At 39.4% G+C, this 22,197-nt stretch overlaps 1 protein-coding gene across 3 annotated transcripts in view; it reads right to left on the reverse strand.

Moving 5' to 3' along the window:
- The window catches only part of LOC141336439 (mitogen-activated protein kinase kinase kinase kinase 4-like), a 97,829-nt gene that overhangs the window by 33,019 nt on the left and 42,613 nt on the right, over positions 1-22,197 (reverse strand). For 2 of the 3 annotated variants that reach the window (XM_073842079.1, XM_073842078.1), the window contains exons 13-18: positions 21,762-21,923; positions 21,597-21,683; positions 3,496-3,639; positions 2,486-2,722; positions 1,808-1,911; positions 1,541-1,680 (exon numbers count right to left, since the gene is read on the reverse strand). In XM_073842079.1, coding sequence (XP_073698180.1) covers positions 1,541-1,680; positions 1,808-1,911; positions 2,486-2,722; positions 3,496-3,639; positions 21,597-21,683; positions 21,762-21,923 — 874 coding nt within the window. Of the gene's footprint in view, positions 1-1,540; positions 1,681-1,807; positions 1,912-2,485; positions 2,723-2,795; positions 3,404-3,495; positions 3,640-21,596; positions 21,684-21,761; positions 21,924-22,197 lie in introns of those variants that run through there. The other variant, XM_073842080.1, reaches the window with a different exon arrangement.

Consider the following 22,197-nt stretch of genomic DNA (forward strand, 5'->3'; position numbering starts at 1 on the left):
CCTATTTAATTGGTTCCACAGTGTTTGCTGATTTTCAGTTTTTTATATTTAAACTTTATGTACGTTATTTGTTATTAGGCCTAAAGCATGGTGCATTTTTATTTGTTTTGATAATAAAAGTTATGTTATATATAAGTGAGTTTGTGACTGTACTGTTTTGCCATTGTTCAATAAAGCAATTGAAGCAGAATTGCTGCTAATTCGTTAAAAAGTCAGATACACATAGTCATTTACAAGCCATTTAAAAGTGAAGCAAAGCGAGGGAAAAAAAAGGGAAAACTCTTTTTACTTCCAAATTATGACAGTTTTAGATGTAAAATCCTACTAACATTATAGGTGCACCTCAGGAAACATTATAAATTAAAAACCCCAGTGAGATTACCTTACAGTTATTTACACTGTTAAAGAGTCGGATTCTTATGCTAAACATGGCCAAAGTATCAAAAAACGATTTGGACGTATTACAGAGTATTTATGTACCGAACACACACTTCCGGGTTTCTTACAAGTTTCGGAAAGTTTTTTTCGATCATGGCTCTTCATGATGTCTTGAAGGGTGGAAGTACTTGCATAGGCATTTCTCCCAGAAGAGCGCATCTGCGCACACATTGACCAGAGCAAGAGCGAGAGCGAGAGCGAGAGCAAGAGCGCGACCATCAACGCGCTTCACTCAGCTGCACTGCTGCTTGGGACTCACTCGGAAAAAATGTCTCTAAAGAAGTGTGGATTTGGTTGTAAGGCAAAGATAACCTTGCTAGGCTTCCTGAAGAACCTAGTGTTACGTGAACAGTGGATGCAGTTTGTTTTTCCGGGGCAGAAACTGAGTTTTGCAAGTTTGTTTGTTGACGAACGTTTTATAAACAAGGACTAGTTCGACGCTGGATTTGCACATCTTTTAATACTGAAAGATGGAGCGGTCCAAGCTATAAAAGATCCCGGTCATGATTCAGAACTGCAGATGCTAAGCGAAACGGCATCAAACGTCTGTTTTGTTGGCAATCGGCGTGCAAGTTCTCGTCAATCTTTAGCTCCGCTTCTTCTGTAAATATGATAAAACTAAAGGCTTTTTGAAGATATGAAGGATGTAGTACTACTCTATAGGTACCCAAGATTAACATAAGATTGGGTGAAACGGTGTGTGTTATGCCCCCTTTAAATTAGCTGTTAATTAATTAATTATTTTCCACTACACAAAAAGCACCAATTACTTTAGTTAAAGATTACAGCATGTCTGTGTTTTATTTTTACTTTTTATTGGTGACATAAGAAAAGGGGTGTCCAGTCCTTCTCCTAGAGGGCCAGTATCCTGCAGAGTTTAGCCCCAGTCAGTACCAACATACTTGCATGGATGTTTCTAGTGAGCCTGAAGACCTTGATTACTATCGTTTCAGATGTGTTATAAGGATGGAGCTTAAACTGTGCAGGACAATGGCACTCCAGGAACAGGTCTCGTCACCCCTGCATGAGAGTGCTGAATTAATATGCATGTCAGTGAGCAATAAAAAAAAAAAAAAAACACTACAAAAAACAAACTACTCACAACGAACCCCGAACTTCTCCCCTGAGCTGGCCTGTGATCCAGTCTGTGAGCTAGAGTTACTGGAGCCAGAGGAACTCCCACTACCTGGTCTAGATGAGAGCTGTTCAACCCGCTCCCACAGAAGTCGTGGCTCCATGTTACTAAGGGGAAGAGAGGTCAAAAGACAAAATTACTGAAATTTTCCTGAGAAATACAAACTTTTACATGTAATCTCAGAAGTGAATAAGTCTGCATAGAAATTATGTATAAAAAAAAAAAAAATCACACATTGCAGCATTCCTCTGTCCAGCATGGTTGTTATGCAGCCCAGTTTGTAGAGGAGAATCTCGACGAGACAACACAGGAGATCTGGATGTTGTTCTTACTGGCACCTTGCAAGAAAGGATCTTGTAAATATTACACACATATTATTCTATTGTGTTTGTATTAAACTACACAAATTATTACTTGTATACCAACAAGCAGCATTATCAGAGATCAAACAGTTAAAAAAATTATGGCAAACATGGCAAATTTAAAAGAAGCAGTCTTGATGATGTATTGTTTGTAAATGTCAACACACAGTCAATCTGTGTTTTAGGTCCTCTTTAGTTGTTGCACCATGGTATACATGAACAAATTTAATATAAATTGCAATGTTAAAAGTTTTGTTAAGGTTGTATATTGCAATAGCATGATACAGACTAAGGACCATTTAATGCAAGTATTCATTGTTTGTTGATTTGTTCAACTTTAAACACTTTGAATGAAGGGACTTAAGTCTCTCAGGTTTCATTAAAATGTCTTCATTTGACTTTTGAAAAGGAAAAAGGTATTAAGGTATTAAAAAGAAGCCAAACCTCTACCATTACAGAGTTATGGGTAAAAACGTAAATGAACTCATCATAGTGCCACATAGTGCCAGACATATGTCTCTAAAAATGAATCCATGGTCCCTTTCCTTACCCTTGGGGGCACCTCTTCACCAAGGGTCTGCTCAGGGGCCTCGTGGCCCCAGGATTGAGGAGGAGGTTGCGGGTGGTCAGGGTATGAAGGGTGCATTGGGTGGTGCTGGTGAGAGGAGTCCTGAGAGCGAAGATGAAGATGTGCAAAACTAGGAACAGGATCACTGAAGGACTGGGAGCGAGACACAGAGGGTGCAGATGAGTTGCTCTTTAGAGCAGCTAAGTGAGACCACTGAACCTTTGAGGGAGGGGGAGAGAACAAAAGGAAACAGTGACATGGAGGGCACACTGAGCAGTCAAACATGAGACATACTATTTATTCACAGATGCATTATGCATAATGATGACAGCATTGTGTCACCCAGAACCTTTGAGCAGTTCAGTTTCATTCACATGATCTGTCACGAGTCAGGACGTGTCTCGTCATGACTCTCAGATGACACAGTAAGCATTACTAGGGATGGGAGAAAAATTAGATTTACACAGTCGGTCCGTGTGAATTGAATACGGACAGGAGGAGAGTTCAGCTTCACTGGAGATGCCAGATAAACTAACTTTAAACTCATGATTTCAAATTATGCTGCGCTTTACCCATTTGCCCACTGCCATATTCATATAATTTCCACTGTGTGCTGTATGTAAAATGAGTGTTACCTTGGTTTTATAAAAAAAAATACGATACCCAATGCACACAAACTTATCAGAATACTATACAGAATCACTTCCTTTTTAATTATATTTTTATTAAATATTTATTTATTTATTTGTGAAAAATACTTTATGTTTAATTTTACACATTTATTTTTTAATCCATTTTCAAATTATTTAAAATTTCTTAAATATTAATACAAATAAATAAAAGTTATATTGGCTTTGTATCAGCCACTGGCCATCTTGCTTTTCAAGATATCGGCATCGGCTGTCAAAAAAAAAAAAACAGTATCAGTCGACCACTAAAAGAGACAGATGGGAGAAGAAGAAAAAAAACTGAAGTGTGTAATCTCAGATTACTTGTGGTTCCATAGGCCTGTGCATGCCTGAGGACTCAGTGGAGGAGTTTCCATTGGAGTACGGTTCAGATCCTAGTGGCAAAGTCTGTTTGGGTGGAGCAGCATGAGGGGTGCCCTGAAGGTTCTTACGATACCTTTCATCAGCCTGGGGGGAGGGACGAACAAAGCGAGAAAAAACAGGATCAGCAGGTATCAAGGCAACAGACAGGATATGCTGCTCATGACATCATGTTAATATTTGACTGCCTGGCAGACTGAGAGTGGGAATGATACAACAGAGGAAGTTATATTAGGACAAAATCTGTGTGGATACAGCACATAACCCAAACACTATGCATGTCATTAACATATAACTTTGTTTTTGTTTTGAAAAATGTAAAGGTTTAAGGATAAAGTTTTCAGGATAAAAATGCTACAAGCTGCATTAGTGCACATCAAGGGAGCGTATTGTGTGTAGACAGGGCCTTAAACTAACTTTTTGCCACACCTGCCAATGGCTGGTGGCGTGATCAAATTTAGTTTGTTTTTTTCTTACCGGCCATAAAACTATTTTTGCCGAAACAGGCAGTTATTACTACTACAATGACTAAATATATTTACAATGTTTTTAATTTGTCCTTTACTTTACTTACAGGAAAAAACGAACAAACAAACAGATTTATCGATTTAATAATCAATGTTCATTAACGTTTTCTTGTCCTTTGCATGTTTTCGGCAAACAAAGCAGGCCATCGTGTTATGCCTGTTTCACACATATTCCGTTTACAGTGTGTATGTGGTGCCTATTTTTTCTGCACCCATGTTAATGAATAGTGTGTTCACACTCCAGGTGGCTGTGGTCCGGCAGTGCATTTCAGGAGCAGTGCGTCTGCAGCAGTGCAGCGATCGTTTACGCACAGAGTCTATTTTTGCTGTGCTGCACACACTGAATTAAAGTGATAGCGCATTGTCAACACATGGTATTTAGCTTGGTTTAAAACAAGAAATAGTGCACTTTTAGAAAAACAAGGCAACATAATGCACCTGGGAAGGTAGACAAACTCATTTTTTGTAAGATTTTTTTAAGACTGCTTGTAATAAAGATTTAAATGCAAAAAAAAAGGCACGAGATCCTATACTGTTTCTGTCAGTAGTAAGTTTTAATTTAAAATATTTATGAGAGCTGCGGATCAGGAGCGGAAAGCACAAGTCCATGCTGCTTCTGCACTGCATACGTAAAGCGCATGGACTGCATATGCACTGCAAATAATGTACTTGTGAAACAGGTGTTAGTTGCAGTATCAAATACAAGCCAGTCTCTATTTGATCCTTTGTCAGTAAAACACAATCTATGGGCCTTAATCACAGTCCGCGTGTCGTCACATCCGGCTCCGATTACTAGTGTAAAGGAATTTCGCCTGCATTATTGTCAATGAACAGACACCAGTTTAGTGAATAAAGTTAAACTAATTTAGTTGGACTAAACAGCAATATGCAAAACAGTTTATTTTTAATGACATCGTACTATTTATTTCATCTTCATTTTAATGTGTAACTTTATCTAATTGATGAAATTGTGGCACATGATCTCAAGACATTGGGGACGCAAAATTGCCAGGGGAATTTTGATATTTCGAACGGTTTGGCCGTGGCGGGGCGACAAAGTTATGGCGAGAAATGAGAAACAGGAAGTGTCTAATAACTTTAACACACTTTGTCTGATTTTGACCAAACTTCAGCAGTTTGTTCATCGTCTGATGCCAATCACAGAGATGTGACTATTATGAGTTAAAGTTATAGCGCCACCAACTGGCAGCAGAAAGCGTAACGTTTTCTAAATGCTTTTAAATCAGCCTCTTAGTTTTACTCAATTTGCTTGAAACTTCATCCCAATAATGTCGAAACACGACCGATAAGAATCTGTGAAGGGCGTTATCCATAACTTTTATCATGTTGCCATGGCAACGTGTCAAACTTTAACTTTAGTTTTTTGTGTTTTTGAGCCACTTAAAATGCTTAGAATTTCATGAAACTCAACACACACATCTGTATTAATGACAGTTAAACACTGATAAAAGCCCACAAATGGGCGTGAAGCAGGCGCTCCATAGCGCCACCTTTTGACAAAAGTTGGGGGGTTACTTTGTCCTACAGTCACCAAACTCGGTACATATATTGGACTCATCAAGCCGGACAACTTTCTAATTTACACCCATTAGCTACGACCAACAGAAAGTCAGCTATTTTTATTTAAATATGGATTTTTGGAAAAATCAAGCTGTGGAATTTGAAATACTCCTCCTAGACCTTTCCACCGATGGCCACCAAACTCGGTCAGCATGATCTCAAGACATTGGGGATGCAAAATTGCCAGGGGAATTTTGATATTTCGAACGGTTTGGCCGTGGCGGGGCGACAAAGTTATGGCGAGAAATGAGAAACAGGAAGTGTCTAATAACTTTAACACACTTTGTCTGATTTTGACCAAACTTCAGCAGTTTGTTCATCGTCTGATGCCAATCACAGAGATGTGACTATTATGAGTTAAAGTTATAGCGCCACCAACTGGCAGCAGAAAGCGCAACGTTTTCTAAATGCTTTTAATTCAGCCTCTTAATTTTACTCAATTTGCTTGAAACTTCATCCCAATAATGTCGAAACACGGCCAATGAGAATCTGTGAAGGGCATTATCGATAAGTTTTATCATGTTGCCATGGCAACGTGTCAAACTTTAACTTTAGTTTTTTGTGTTTTCGAGGCCACTTAAAATACTTGGAATTTCATGAAACTCAACACACACATCTGTATTAATGATATTTAGACACTGATAAAAGCCCATAAATGGCGTGGAGGAGGCACTCTATAGCGCCACCTTTTGACAAAAGTTGGGGGTTTAGTTTTGCCTACAGTCACCAAACTCGGTACATATATTGATCTCATCAAGCCGGACAACTTTCTAATTAACACTCATTAGCTATAATAAACAGGAAGTTGGCTATTTTTATTTGAATGTGGATTTTTGGAAAAATCAGGCTGTAAATAAAATCATACTAAACAAAGCAGAAACAAGAAGTTCACACCAAACTTTGTCAACATGATAAGAATATACTCAAAATGCTAAATTGTGAGCGGATTTTGGATATCTTGAACGGTGTTGATGTGGTGATTTTTTAAAAGTCACAGTAAAAAAAGTTGCATTAATTTTTCTATATCTTTAAAGTGCCTAATACCAACTCTTCAAATCTTTGTATGTATGAAGAACAAATCATTCTTAGAAAATACGCTTGGTATCAAAATTGTATCATGCTCAGAGGCCCCCAAAACATTAAAAGTATCCAGAAGTGAGAGAGGGAGAAATGAAGACTGTAATACAAGGGATGAACACCAGAGGTCCTCGTATGATAAGGAATATTTTTACCTCTAATCCTATTCTGTTCATTCTCAATGTGCAACAAAGAAACGAATGCATAGATTTATTTGGAGTTGTTATGTACTGTACTGTCAGAATACTTTTACATAATTTTAAAATAAACACTAAAAAGCATAAAAAAATTAGTTATTTTTTTAATGAAAAATTATGAAATGTTTTGTTTGTCTCTCACTGATTTGGTAACACTTTCTATGGAGCCCCTATTATAAGGGTATTTCTAAGGCATTATAATGAACGCATAATGCATTATAAAAAAACGTATAATATATTATATCATCCAATGAATATTCATAACAACAATTATCATACATTATAATACTTAAATATTAGAGGTTATAACTTTTAAGATTATGATTATTTATAACACACAGTAGACACCATTTTAAACCTACTTCATTTGTAATGGACTATATCATATTAGATTTATTTTTTACATTATATTCTATTCTATTGACTATTAACAACTAACTCTCACCAACTAACACTCCTTACAGTGTAGACTTAGTTTAATGTTAGGCTAGTAGAAGTAGAAGTAGAAGGTTCATGTTCTTGCAAAGTTACTTATAATCAGTTTGTCTTTTGGGGAACTGTCTAAATACAGTGTTAGCATATATTTACCACAACAAATAATAATTACTGCTAGCTGACATGCAGTTGCAGAGTTACTTATAAAAAGCTGTCTAACGGGTACCATCAAAACAATTAAACTGATCATATTATACATTCATCTGATCTGATACCTGATCTTATGGCTATTTGAGAATTATTATTATTATTACTTATAAGTGATCTTTGTATGCTTTAAGTAAAGTGACATCAGTAAGATGGCAAAATATGAGACTTATACATTATAACTATGAGGAGGTAATCATACTCATAAAAGCTATAATAAAAAAAGTAAAAATTCTAATACATTAAAACTGTTCTTATGAATGCTCATGAGATGATACAACATATTATAAGGTTTTTTATAATTTATTATGCATTCATTATAATGCCTTAAGAATACCCTTATAATGTATTATTAATACATGAACCCACAAATATTTTTAACAAATATAAATAAATGTACTAATGTACCTTTTAATAATATATGAATACTTGTTTTTAGCTTAATTAATTTAACATTAATAAATGCTATTTAATTATTGTTCATGTTAACTAATATAGTTAATGTTAACAAATTAAACTGGATGGCAAAATTTTAAATATTGTGTGTATGTGTCTGTGTGTTGATTTTAATTAACCCTTTCAATTCTGTAAACTTTAAATCCAAACTGGCAGAGGGTTACTGTGAATGCATGTGCCAACTAGGCACCGTTTTCCTGATGCTATCGGGATGGTGACTGCGCATATGGCGAGGGCCCGGTCATCGCTGCTTGCAGCTTTAATTTTTTTTTTTTTTTAAACCTTCTGGGCACTTTTGGGGGCCTTAACATACTCAAAAACTCTTGAAAATTTGCACACACGTCGGAATCTGCGGCCATCAGGACGCCACAGAGGCTGGGACCCGGGCGTGGTTCAGGGCCTCTACAGCGCCCCCTGGAACACAGTTTGAAAACTTGATGTACTGCGCACACATACTTGCACGTATTGATATGAAACTCGGTACACATATAGATCTCACTGAGCCAAACAACTTTTGTACTCTATGTCATGGGCTGAACGCAACAGGAAGTGAGATATTTAGGGCTGTTTAAAAAGCGCATGCTCTGGAATTCAACGTACTCCTCCCAGGGTTTCCATAGGATTGTCACCAAACTCGGTCAGCATGATCTCAAGACATTGGGGACGCTAAATTGCGAGGGGATTTTTGATATCTCGAACGGTTTGGCCGTGGCAAGGCGACAAAGTTATGGCTTGAAATGAGAAACAGGAAGTGTCTAATTACTGTTGCACACATTGCTTGATTCTTATGAAACTTCACCAGTTTGTTTGTTGTATGATGCCGATTCCATAAATGTGACTATTATGAGTCAAAGTTATAGCGCCACCAACTGGCAGCAGGAAGCGTGTCATTTTCAAAATCCTTTGAAATCAGCCTCTTAATTTTACTTGATTTTCTTCAAACTTCATCAAAATAATGTCAAAACACGGCCGATGAGAATATGTAAAGGGGTTGATGATAAATCAAATACTGTTGCCATGGCAACGTGTCAAACTTTAAAATTTGATTCCTGTCTTTTCGAGGCAGATAACATGCTTAGAATTTCATGAAACTCAACACACACGTCAATATTAATGATAGACACTGGCAAAAGGTCATAAATGGGCGTGGAGCAGGCACTCTATAGCGCCATCTTTTGACAAAAGTTGGGGGGTTAGTTTTTCCTACAGTCACCAAACTCTGTACATATATTGTTCTCATCAATCTGGACAACTTTCTAAATCAAACTCATTAGCTAAGACCAACAGGAAGCCGGCTATTTTGATTTGAATGTGGATTTTTGGAAAAATCAGGCTGTAAACAAATTCACACTCCTTCTAAGAAAAATAAGGTATTCACACCAAACTTTTTTAACATGAAGAGAAGATTCTGAAGATGTTAAATTGCGAGCGGATTTGGGATATCTTGAACGGTGTTGACGTGGTGATTTTTTAAAGATGTAGTAAAAAACATAACCGTAATTTTTTTATATCTTTAAAGTGCAGCATCCAAACTCTTTACAACTTTTTTCACACAGAAATCTTATCATTCTGAGCAAGTGCTGTAAATATAATTTTTTTACAAGCTTCTATGAATTAAAGAAAATTAAAAAAATAAATCAGAAACCTGCTGTCACTCTGGGTCTCTGTGTGTGTGCGTAGTTGAGTCACAGTAAGAGAGACTGAAGGGGGGAGGGGTGAAAGGAAGAGAGAGAGTGAAACCCATTACCCCATTACAATACTCAACTTGATTTTTAAAGATATTTTGAAAGAAAGAAGCGTTTATAGAGCACTTTGTGTATTGCTGTACACCCACATGAACTGTGTTCATGTTCATGTTAATTCACAGAACATAAACTAATGTTAAAATATACTATTTTACCATTAAACAATATATGAATACTTTTTTTGGCTTAAAATTAAAATTAATAAATACTATTTAATTATTGTTCATGTTAACTAATATAGTTAATGTTAACAAATGAAACTGGTTGGCAATTTTATATATTGTGTGCATGTGTCTGTGTGTTGATTTTAAAGTTTAACCCTTTCAATTCAGTAAACTTTAATTCCAAACTGGCTGAGGGTTACTGTGAATGCATGTGCCAACTGGGCACCGTTTTCCTAATTGATTCTTTGTTATGTAGCGCTTAAAAGCGATGTCTTATAACAGGAGTCACCTGCAAAGAAATATCCACACACAAATTGAACAGATAGGTAACAATGACATTTAAGCAGAAGTGGTGGACGTAAAACAAGCAATAATAACATTTTGTTATCATCATGAATTACATGTTCTTATCATCATCATCAGAATATAGGGAAAATGTTCCCTATATTGTGAACGGCTTTGGGATATCTTGAACGGTGTTGATGTGGTGATTTATGAAAGTAACAATAAAAAAGATGAAGAGTTATTTTCATATATCTTTAAATTGCATTATTCTTACTCATCAAAACTTTTTACATATAAAGAACAAGAAATTCTTAGGAAATACGTGTAGTTTCAAAATGTTATCATGCTCAGAGGCCCCAAAAACATTAAAAGTGTCAAATAAATTTGTCTGATTAAAGCTCTAATACCAGGGATGAACACTAGAGGTCCTCATAAGATAAGGAATCGTTTGACCTCTAATGCTATTTAGCTCATTGTCAGTGTATAATAATGACAATAATCCATAGAATCAGTTGATATGTACTGTACTGTCAGTGTAATTTTACATAATTATTTTGTATAGGTGCTTAAAGAGCATTAAAAAATTTTTTTTATCTTTTAAGGAAAAATTATGTGATTTAAATACATATATACACTCTGACTGATAGAACAAAGTATCTTATAAGTATGACACTATACTGCTCAGTTCACTTAATTAGAATGAGAAACAAATACAAAAAGGCCAAAATTAATATGTATTTATTTTTAATATATTTGTTTATAATTATTTCACAGATGCTTATAGACTATTAAAATAATATTTAAAAATGCTTGTAGACCATAAAACATGGTAACTATTTAAAATAGGGTCCAATACCTACAAAAAAGCCTCTTGGAGCAAAATTTGACACCCAACAGGAAGTCGGTTATTTTTAATTTTCTCAGCAAATTTTGTAATTTTTGCCATTTTCAGGCCTCGTACTTGAAGGAACTCCTCCTAGAGATTTATCCGGATTAACGCCAAACTTGCTGAGTGTAATCTAAAGCACTTTGTGACGGTAAATTGCAAAGATCTAGAGTTTTCATTGGAGGGCGTGTCCAAATCGGTATCGCAAATTTCGATGTTTCGCCATGAAAAAGGAAGTTTCTATAACTCAGGGATACAATGTCCGATCTGTCCCAAACTTCACATGTGTGATAACACTCCTGACCTGAAGACATCTACATTCCCATATTCAGTTATAGTCATAGCGCCACCTGCTGGCAACAGGAAGTGTCATGCTGTACTCTACAACAAACTCCTCCAAGAGATTTATACAGATCAACACCAAAATCGGTCAGTCTAATAAAAAGGCTTTAGAGATGTTAAATTGTGAAGATCTTGAGTTTTCGTTGAAGGGCTTGTCCGTGGTGGCCTGACAAAGTTTGATGTTTGGTCATGGACATAGAAGTTGTTATAACTCAGCCATAAAATGTCCAATCTGCCTCAAACTTCACATGTTTGATAAGAGTCCTGGCCTGAAGACATCTTAAGGCCAATATTCAGATATCATCATAGCGCCACCTATTGACAGCAGGATATATCATATCTTGCACTAACTTAAACATACCAAGGTCAATCTGCACCAGACTTCATATGTTTGATGAAAGGGCTGGCCTGAACACATCTACATGTCAATAATCAGTTACAGGCATAGCGCCACCAGCTGGCAGCAGGAGGTTTGGCACATTTAAGTGACTTTGATATATTTTTCCTACATTTACTGTATTAAAAGCATACTGCCCACCGTTTGCTGTTTTCCTAAAGCCACCGGTCGGCGGTGAGCCCTGGTGCGAGGGCCCGTTCATCGCTGCTTGCAGCTTTAATTTTGTTTATTCTTGCAGTATATTTATAAAGATTTACCTCCTGTTTTTGTATAAAGTATATTGCTATTCAATAAACATTCAATTACGGAGGATATGACTCATTTGATGATCAATATTGTTTTGAAATAATCATCTATGGGCTGAAAATATTGGCTTATTTGAACCACTTTAATTTGAAATAATTATTGAGGATTGCATCGAAAAGTAAGTGCATGAAATGTGAGCATCATTGTTGAATAGAAGACGGGATATTCAATTTCGAAGCGAGCGTATATGTTCCATTTAAAGATCATTAAAGTGTGCGAAACATGATTTTAAATTGTATTTATTTACAGATGCATTTATGTCATGCTTCACATTTCTATAGTAAGATTTGTCAGTTTGTGAAGACGCTGCAGTCGGTGGCAAAGTGAAGTAAACTTCAAGGATTTCCTGTGCTCAGGGAGTAGGGAACAATGAATACTGTGTTGGGACCAGTTGGAACACAGTTCATGCATAGAGCTTAATTCTAATGACCTGGTTATAAGAATCAGGTGCGTTAACTAAGAGAGACATGCAAAATATGCAGAGAGGTGGGGCACGAGGACTGGAATTGAGAACCGCTGGATTAGATTACTGAATATACTGTTACTGAATACTGTTATGAAAATAGCCATAAAAGCACAACATTTGCAGACAAAAATCAAAATGACTGACTTCCTGTTGGGTTTATGGTATAGCTCTAAGAATGTTGTGATGTTACATGTGCCTACCAAACTTCATTAATGTGAATGTATGGGTAACTTCTGTTGTAACTGACACATTCCTGCTGCCAGCTGGTATGACCATGACCAAATACATCACCCATGTATTTAGACTGAAGTTCGATCTAAATCACACAATAAATTTATAAGCCTCTTCCTGTTTAATTTTTTTGTCATTGATTTAATCACCTCACCATGGAAAGACCATTCCAGATTTTAGCACCTTAATGTATTAGTATTATGTTGAAGTTTGGTGTAAATTGCCCAAATCCCTTGAATGAGTATTTAATTCAGACCACGCTGCCAAGGCTTGGTCGTCACAACAGGACAAACTAACTGTACTGGCTATACACAGTGTATCTGCTAGCCTTCATTATTGTCTCTTAATAACAATAGCTAACAATTTGGAACAGTAACTGAACTGTGTGGCTGTGTTGTGTATACATCTACAGACAATGGCTTTGACACTTTGATCTTATCCACTTGTGTCATGATCGGCTTTGCCTTGCTGCTGGGCAGCTTGTCATATTGTCTGTGCCTCACGGTTTCTGTCTGTCTTAGACCTACAGGTGGAGCTGTAACCTTGCTGGGCGGGTTAATTGAGGACCTGTTAAAAAGAGGCCTTCCTGTTGGCTCGGCCCTTCTTTCTCCTGTTTGGGCCGGCTGCTTGTGCTGCAGGCTGCAGCTCCCTCGCTCCTCGCTCTTACCTCAACTCACCACACGACTCATTTTACTGATGAACACTACACTTTTGGTTAACGACTACATTTACTGATACTTTTTTATTTAGTTAATAAACATTCTTTGTTAAATGTAGCGATCGGTGTGGTCTCCCTTTTATGTTACGATCACTGTACGAGCTAAGTGGTCTTAACATATGGGGGCTCGTCTGTTTAGTTCCTAAGTTTGATAGGTAACGTTATGCTGCTTTAATTCCTAGTAGGAGGCTACTAGCGTGCGTAGTGCTAGGTTACGGGTGTAGGCCTGCCGATTTATGAATGAATGACGTAAGTGGGGCCTACTATCAGCTCGTGGATTGTTTGGGAGAGCCACACTGATTTGATGTGCGTGTAGGAGTGTAAGTTCGGAGGAGGAGCGTTTTTTTTTTCAGCTATTCGTTGAACAAAGTCAGATAGCAGTTTTGGTGGCTGGACAGGTAATTTTGTGGAGCTATTGTTTATCCCCAATTAGTGCACTTCGGTGTTGTGGATTTAGGTTGCGGTCACTGAAGTCTGAACGAGGGCACCGCCGTGGAGCACCGGCTGGATTGACTTTGTCGGGGCAGTACGACTCCAGCGGTATGGGTGAGTAAATGAGACTTGTTCTTGGACTTTGGTGTGAAGATAGGTTAGAATAGTAGGGGGGGTAAATGTTAGGGGGATGCTCCGGAATTAGTCTGTCTGGTTACCTGAACTGTATCGGCTTTATAACCGGTTTGGCTGGATGGGTTGGGAAAGGAGAGTAAGTTTTGGTTAATTTTGTTTTGATATTTGTACATTGGTTGATTTTGTTGTTGTAGATTGTAAAGTGTACCAATGGTTGTGTTGGAGGAGTTTTTAGCAGCTCCGTCTGAGCGGTTGTTAGTAGAGTTAACCAAATTCAAAAGACACTGATGCTGGCCTATAGGACAGCCACCGGCTCATCACCTGCCTACCTCCATTCACTACTACGCATCTACACTCCCTCCAGAAGTCTGAGATCCTCTAGTGAAAGACGCCTTATTGTACCACCACAGAGAGGCACGAAATCACTTTCCAAAACATTCTCCTTCAACGTCCCTGCCTGGTGGAATGATCTTCCCACCCCCATCCGGAACGCAGACTCCATTACTGTCTTCAAGCAACTGCTGAAAACCCATCTTTTTCGACACTATCTGACGCAATAAAAAAAAAAAAATAAATAAATAAAAAAAATTCTTCTCCTCTCTTTCCTGATCTTCCCTTTCTAGCCCGTACTCATCTAACAACGCCTGTCATATGGTATTTTTGAGCACTTCCTATGTCGATCTGCCTCCTTAGGATGAATCACTTGTTGTATTCCCAATTGTAAGTCGCTTTGGATAAAAGCGTCTGCTAAATGAATAAATGTAAATGTAAATGTAACCAGGGAACAATTGTTGAAGGTGGCCGAGCATTATGCGATCGAGTTACCCTCCGTGCTTAAATCTGCTACGAAGAAAGAATTTGTGGGTTTTATTCGCGAGTTCTTAAAAGAGAAGCAGGTTTTGCCTGTTATAACCCCAATCAGTCCTAGTCCAGAAACACAAATTAATGATACTGCTAATGTTCCTGAGTCTAGCGTTAGGTCGAAGATGCAGTCTAAGTCCGACGAGTTAACCTTTGAACAACAAAAACAACTGTTGAAAATAGAGATGGATATAGAGTTGGAGAAAAAGAAATTAGAGTTGAATCAAAAGAAATTGGAATTTGAGCAATTTAAATTGGCGAAGGAACAAGAGATGCTGGCAAAGCGTTTAGAGCAGGAAAATGAGCAAAAACGACTGGAAGTGCAAGAAAAAGAGAAAGACCGTTTGTTAGAATTAGAAAAACTTAAGGATAAGGAACGGGAACGAGATGTAGAAAGAACTAGACTGAAACTACTTTCGGAGGGGAAAATTGATCGAAATACATCGACCGGTAAATCAGATCTAGCGGCCATGATAAGGTTCCTGCCAAAATTTAACGAACGGGAACCGGATATATTTTTCTCTTTATTTGAAAATATAGCTACTGATCGTGATTGGGATGATGATGACAAAACCGTGCTTTTGCAAACTGTATTAGTGGGCCGCGCGCAGGAAGCTTTTGTTGCTTTGGCACCTGCCGAGAGGAAGAAATATGACACCGTAAAACAGGCGGTCTTAAAATGTTATGAACTCGTTCCAGAAGCTTATCGGCAACGTTTCAGAAACTGGCAAAAAGGTGAGAAACAAACTCATACCGAAGTAGCAAGAGATTTAAGTAGTTTTTTAAATCGTTGGCTTGCTGCTGAGGGTGTGGAAATGTTTGACGCGCTGCGAGATTTGCTGATCTTGGAACAGTTTAAAAATATCTTGCCCGAGAGAATTGCCATTTATGTGAATGAGCATGATGTTAAGACTGTTGCGGAGGCTGCGGTCCTCGCCGATGACTTTGTATTGACGCACAAAGGTAAAGCACGTCAGTATTTTTCACGTTATGAGTATGACCATAAAGAATATCGTTCAGGTCATGTTCATGATGGCCCTATTGTTAAATTTGATCATTTGATGAAGAATAAAACACGGGAGGCTGAGGTTGCTAGTGACAGGTGCAATTATTGTTTGGACACTCTCGCTTCCAAATGTCCTGCTTCCAGTGTTGCGTGCGCGAAATAAGGTTAGAACTGCAAATGGAAAAGCTGTTGGTTGCGTGTCTTCTGTTGCGTATTCAGATAAGCCTGTTGTGTTTGATACGGATCACTTCTCTAGTTTGGAGGGTTTAAATGTCGTTCAGCTTGACGATGATGAGGGGAAAAATCTTGAAGCTGTGTCTAGGGATGAGCGTGAAACTTCAGGGGTGTCTGATGTGTCGGACTATGCGCCGTTTATTAGTGAAGGGTTTGTCTCGTTGATAGGGGATGCGCATAGAGTCCCAGTAAAAGTCTTGAGGGATACAGGAGCCTCAGAGAGCTTTATTTGTGCTTCAGTTCTGCCATTTTCTCCAGTATCGGATACTGGGAAATTTGTTTTAATCCGTGGAATAGGTCTTCAGTCGTTCCCAGTGCCTTTGCACAGAGTTCAGTTATTTTCAGGGTTTGTAAATGGCGAGGTTACAATGGCCGTGAGACCCTCCCTACCTGTAGATGGTATTGATATAATTTTGGGCAATAATTTGGGTGGGTGTTTGGTGTCTCCACCGCCTGTGGTTACTGTCGTGCCTTTGCCGTTAGAGGAGCCGGATAAGTGTCTGCAAGACTTTCCAGAGGTTTTTACTGCCTGCTCTGTGACTCGTGCAACGGCTCGCGCGCAGGTAGAGTCACCATCTGATGTATCTAAGATGTCTGTGTCTGGTTTGTTTGTTCCAGAATTACCTGCGCCGTTGTCTTATGATGAGCTGGTTGAAGCTCAAGGAAAAGATCAGAGTTTAGAAAGATTTTTTGTTCTAGCTGCAACTGAACCTGACAAGTATCGCGATTTAGTGTTAAAAACAGCACATGGTATAGAGTCTGGACATTTTGGTGTTAAGAAGACCTATAATCATATACTACAACATTTTTATTGGCCACGGATTAAGCGGGATGTAAGCAGGTTTGTAAGAACTTGTCATGTTTGTCAAGTGGCAGGGAAGCCAAATACTACAATCAAGCCTGCTCCCTTACAGCCCATTCAGTCTGTAGGCACGCCGTTTGAACACATCATTATTGATTGTGTAGGTCCTTTAAATCCATCTAAAACTGGATGCACATATCTGTTTACAGTAATGTGCCAGGCAACACGGTATCCGGCTGCATATGCCTTGAGGGCAATAACTACGAAGTCTATTATGAAATGTTTGTCACGGTTTATTTCTGTTTTCGGTATCCCGAAGATAATTCAAAGCGACCGAGGTTCGAACTTCACCTCCAAGACGTTTGCAGCTGCTCTGAGACTGTTACGGGTGAAACATCATTTGAGCAGTGCCTACCATTCTCAAAGCCAGGGGGCGCTGGAATGCTTTCATGCAACTTTGAAATCTCTGTTACGTGCATATTGCGTTGAAATGAAGAGGAATTGGGAAGAGGCTTTACCATGGCTTTTGTTGGCTGCCCGTGGGGTTGTTCAAGAAAGCACAGGGTTTTGTCCCAATGACTTAGTTTTTGGTCACAAAGTACGAATATCTTTGTCTGTCTTGAACACTGAATTAGACCAGTCAAAAACCCCTGCCAGTTTGGTGGATTATGTTAATGGTTTCCGCCGTAAATTATTTTTATCTTGGAAATTGGCCAGCGAACATCTAAGTGCGGCCCAGGATATAATGAAACAGCGGTATGATCGCAAGGCAGAGGCCAGGGTGTTCAATCCTGGTGACCAGGTGATAGCGTTGCTGCCATAGACTGTAAAAAAAGATGGACGACGCATCTCCGCTTCATTCCGTATAGAAAAGTGAAGCCAATTCATCTTAATATGGCCGCTGCCATCTTGGGGGAAATTACGTCATTTGGAGCCAGAGCATGCGCAGTAGAGATTCGTTTGGAGCCAGAGTCTGCGCAGTAGTGTCGTGAGGCGGAGCCGCGGTGTCAAAGTCCCGCCCAAACTCCCGCAGATCCAATCGCACGATCACAATCATGACACCACACCCCGTTTTTATAGCATCAAATAACTACTTAAAGGCAAACTTATAAAAACGAACACCTGAACATGAATAAGCTGTATAAGAACTACCTCACACGATGGAAATCATCTTTCGAAAAAAATTATTTGAAGTGTAATTCGATTATTTAGTTTGGCTCACATCCCATTAGATTACATGGAGAGGGCGGGGTTTATGACCTATACTGCAGCCAGCCACCGAAAACTTTTGGCTTCACTTTTCAGGACACCTACAGCACACTCGGTTGCTGCCCATCCCATGTTCGCCCTTAACAGCGAAGTATTCAGGCCCTTTTACGATCATACGTAAAGTCTCTGGGACAAACTATTTGTTGTCTACTCCTGAACGCAGGAGATCAACACAGCTTTGCCATATTAATTTGCTGAAACCATACTACTCCGCATCACTACTCCGGCTGCCGAACATCGCTCAGGTGGCAGCTGAGGATGGAGTGCAGTTTCCAGATGATGCAGTTTTACATGGGTGCTTAAATAACACACAGAACCTGGCTGAACTAGATAGTATGTTGGGACATTTAAGTGGAGAACAGCGTGATGAGTTAAAGTCTTTAATTTCTGAATTTTCGTCTTTATTCTCCGACACTCCGACCTGCACAAGTCTAATCGAGGATGATATTGACGTACAGGGTGCCCGTCCGGTTAAGCAGAGGTTTTATCGATTGCCTCTAGAGAAGCGTAAAAGTATGGAGGCCAGTGTTCAATATCTTCTCGATAATGGCTTAGCCAAACCGTCCTATTCTAGCTGGGCATCACCGTGTTTGTTGGTTAAAAAATCGGATCAAACATATAGGTTTTGTACAGATTATAGGAAGGTTAATGCATTGACAAAGCCCAATTCCTTTCCATTGCCTCGTATTGAGGATTGTGTGGACCAGGTCGGTAGTGCGCGGTACGTTAGTAAATTTGATTTGTTAAAGGGGTATTACCAGGTACCACTAACATCGAGAGTGCAGGAGGTGTCTGCATTTGTTACATCTTCTGGTTTGTACTCTTATACCCGGATGAGCTTTGGCCTTCGGAACGCCCCCTCAACCTTTCAGCGCCTCATGAACAGGGTTGTTGCGGGGTTGGAGGGGTGTGCCGTGTATTTAGACGACGTGGTCTGTTACGCCGATACTTGGGGTGACCATCTGGCACGCATTCGTGCACTGTTCCAGAGGTTGGTGGCAGCAACTCTTACTGTGAACCTGGCTAAATGTGAGTTTGCCCAGGCTACTGTCGTATATTTAGGTAGAGTGGTTGGCCAAGGTAGGGTGCGGCCAATAAATGTGAAGGTTGTGGCTATAGAGAACTTTCCCACGCCATCCACAAAGAAAGAATTGATGCGCTTTCTGGGTATTATCGGTTATTACCGTAACTTTTGTTGTAATTTTTCCACGGTCGTCTCCCCACTGACCAATTTATTGAAGAGCACAGCTAAGTTTGTTTGGTCGGCTGAGTGTCATCAGGCATTCCAAAACGCCAAGTTGTTATTGAGTTCGGCGCCGGTCTTGGCTGCACCCAAATTGGATCAGCCATTCCAGCTACAGGTTGACGCGAGTCAGGTTGGGACGGGTGCCGTTCTTTTACAGAGCGATGAAAATGGTGTTGAAAAAACAAACATCAGTTTAATTACTCCGTTATCGAGAAGGAGGTGTTGGCGCTAATATGGGCACTTCAACACTTCGAGGTTTATGTGGGTGGGGGTTTACATTCAATCGTGGTTTATTCGGACCATAATCCCCTTACTTTCCTCCAGTCAGTAAAGAATTCCACCAACCAACGCCTCGTACGTTGGGCACTATTTTTACAACCTTTTCGTTTAGTTATTCGTTATGAATCAGTTTAATGGTGTCTGTCTTCCCCACTCAATCGGTGTCTGTTCTGCTCGCCTTAAAGGAGAAGTCCGGTGTGATATTGACCTAAAGTGTATTGAATCATGATACCGAGTGTGAACGTACCTTGCATATCTCATCTCGGTTTGTCCACTGCAGTCCGAAATCTGGGGTCAGTTAGCCGATGCTAACAACAGGTTGTCAATGAGGGTAAATAGGGCATCGGAGTAGCCATGTAAATAAATCACTGTTTTACGCCATTTAAAAGGCACAAAGTAGCTCCACACTTCATTGGTAGACTTCCAAGGGCCCTGACATTTAAAACGAGACATTGAGAACACAGAAAAAGCACCGGTAGTTTATTTACAAGAAGATTTATACAGACATTTTCCACCAGAAATAGACCGGTTGCCGCCATCTTGAATCTAGTCACGATAAGTCGAGTGTCGAGCACCAAGGAACTTATCAGGTTATCAGCTTATCAGGTTGTAGTTTCCTTCGTGCTCGACACTCGACTTATCGTGACTAGATTCAAGATGGCGGCAACCGGTCTATTTCTGGTGGAAAATGTCTGTATAAATCTTCTTGTAAATAAACTACCGGTGCTTTTTCATAGTTCTCAATGTCTCGTTTTAAATGTCAGGGCCCTTGGAAGTCTACCAATGAAGTGTGGAGCTACTTTGTGCCTCGTAAATGGCGTAAAACAGTGATTTATTTTCATGGCTACTCCGATGCCCTATTTACCCTCATTGACAACCTGTTGTTAGCATCGGCTAACTAACCCCAGATTTCGGACTGCAGGACCCAAACCGAGATGAGATATGACTTTAGGTCAATATCACACCGGACTTCTCCTTTAAATAGCTGTCCATGGTACCGGGATTTGCTGGTTGCAGAATGTGGTAAAGATGGGGAGGGTGAGAATGGTCACTGTTGGTCTAGTTGCCTGGGTATGAATGAGGTGTACTGGGGGATGGTGGTATAAATTAATTAGTTTTCTTTGTGTGAATGTCAGCTAATTTGTTGTTATTGTTATTGTGGGAGTTTGATGGATCTTTCAGAGTCCCATTAAAATGGGTCTCTGTTTTTAAAAGGGGGGTGATGTCATGATCGGCTTTGCCTTGCTGCTGGGTAGCTTGTCATTTTGTCTGTGCCTCACGGTTTCTGTCTGTCTTAGACCTACAGGTGGAGCTATAACCTTGCTGGGCGGGTTAATTGAGGACCTGTTAAAAAGAGGCCTTCCTGTTGGCTCGGCCCTTCTTTCTCCTGTTCGGGCCGGCTGCTTGTGCTGCAGGCTGCAGCTCCCTCGCTCCTCGCTCTTACCTCCGCTCACCACACGACTCATTTTACTGATGAACACTACACTTTTGGTTAACGACTACATTTACTGATACTTTTTTTATTTAGTTAATAAACATTCTTTGTTAAATGTAGCGATAGGTGTGGTCTCCCTTTTATGTTACGATCACTGTACGAGGTAAGTGGTCTTAACACTTGTCACATCCAGTGTATGACACCTTAATGCACAGCTAAATCTATACAAATCACAACAGTCTCATATTACACAAACCAACAATCACTATAATTTGAAAAATATAATTTAAAACAATGAAACAACTGAAACAGATGAATTTCATACTAGTAGTTTGGCCTGTTCCTGCAGCAGCTGTTGCTGAAGGATTTCAAGATGCCTTTGCTCCTCCTCAAGCTGCCGGTGGATAAACTCCTGTCGAACAAAGAGGGTCAAACAACTGTTTAGCTTAAGTTTCATGATATTATTAAAGTGAGATACCTATAAAGTCACCTGTTCAAGATCAATCCTTCTCCTTTCCTCCTCGGCTCTTCTGCGCTCTTCTTCCTCTTTACGTCTAAGTTCCATTTCCTCCTTGTGTCTCTTGTCCTCTTGCTCCCTGCGTCTCTGCTCCCGCTCCTGCTGCCGTCTCATCTCACGCTCCCGCCGTTGTTGCTGTGAAAGTAGAGAGACTTGTCATCCAAATTAAAATATAGAATCTGTACAAGTTTTTCTTAGTTTAGTTGGGTACAATTCGATTAGTTTGGGCTTTGCAACTGCATGTTTACAATAGGAATATGCATGACAACCAATTTCACTAAAATTAGAGGTGCATATTAGGGCTGCACGATATATCGAAGAATTATCGTTATCGCGATATTAGTATACGCGATATCAATATCGCAGAGAGTTGCGATAATTGACATTTAATTTAAGTGCCAAACATTTG

The sequence above is a fragment of the Garra rufa genome, chromosome 6, assembly GCF_049309525.1.
Source record: "Garra rufa chromosome 6, GarRuf1.0, whole genome shotgun sequence".
Classification (NCBI taxonomy): Eukaryota; Metazoa; Chordata; class Actinopteri; order Cypriniformes; family Cyprinidae; genus Garra; species Garra rufa.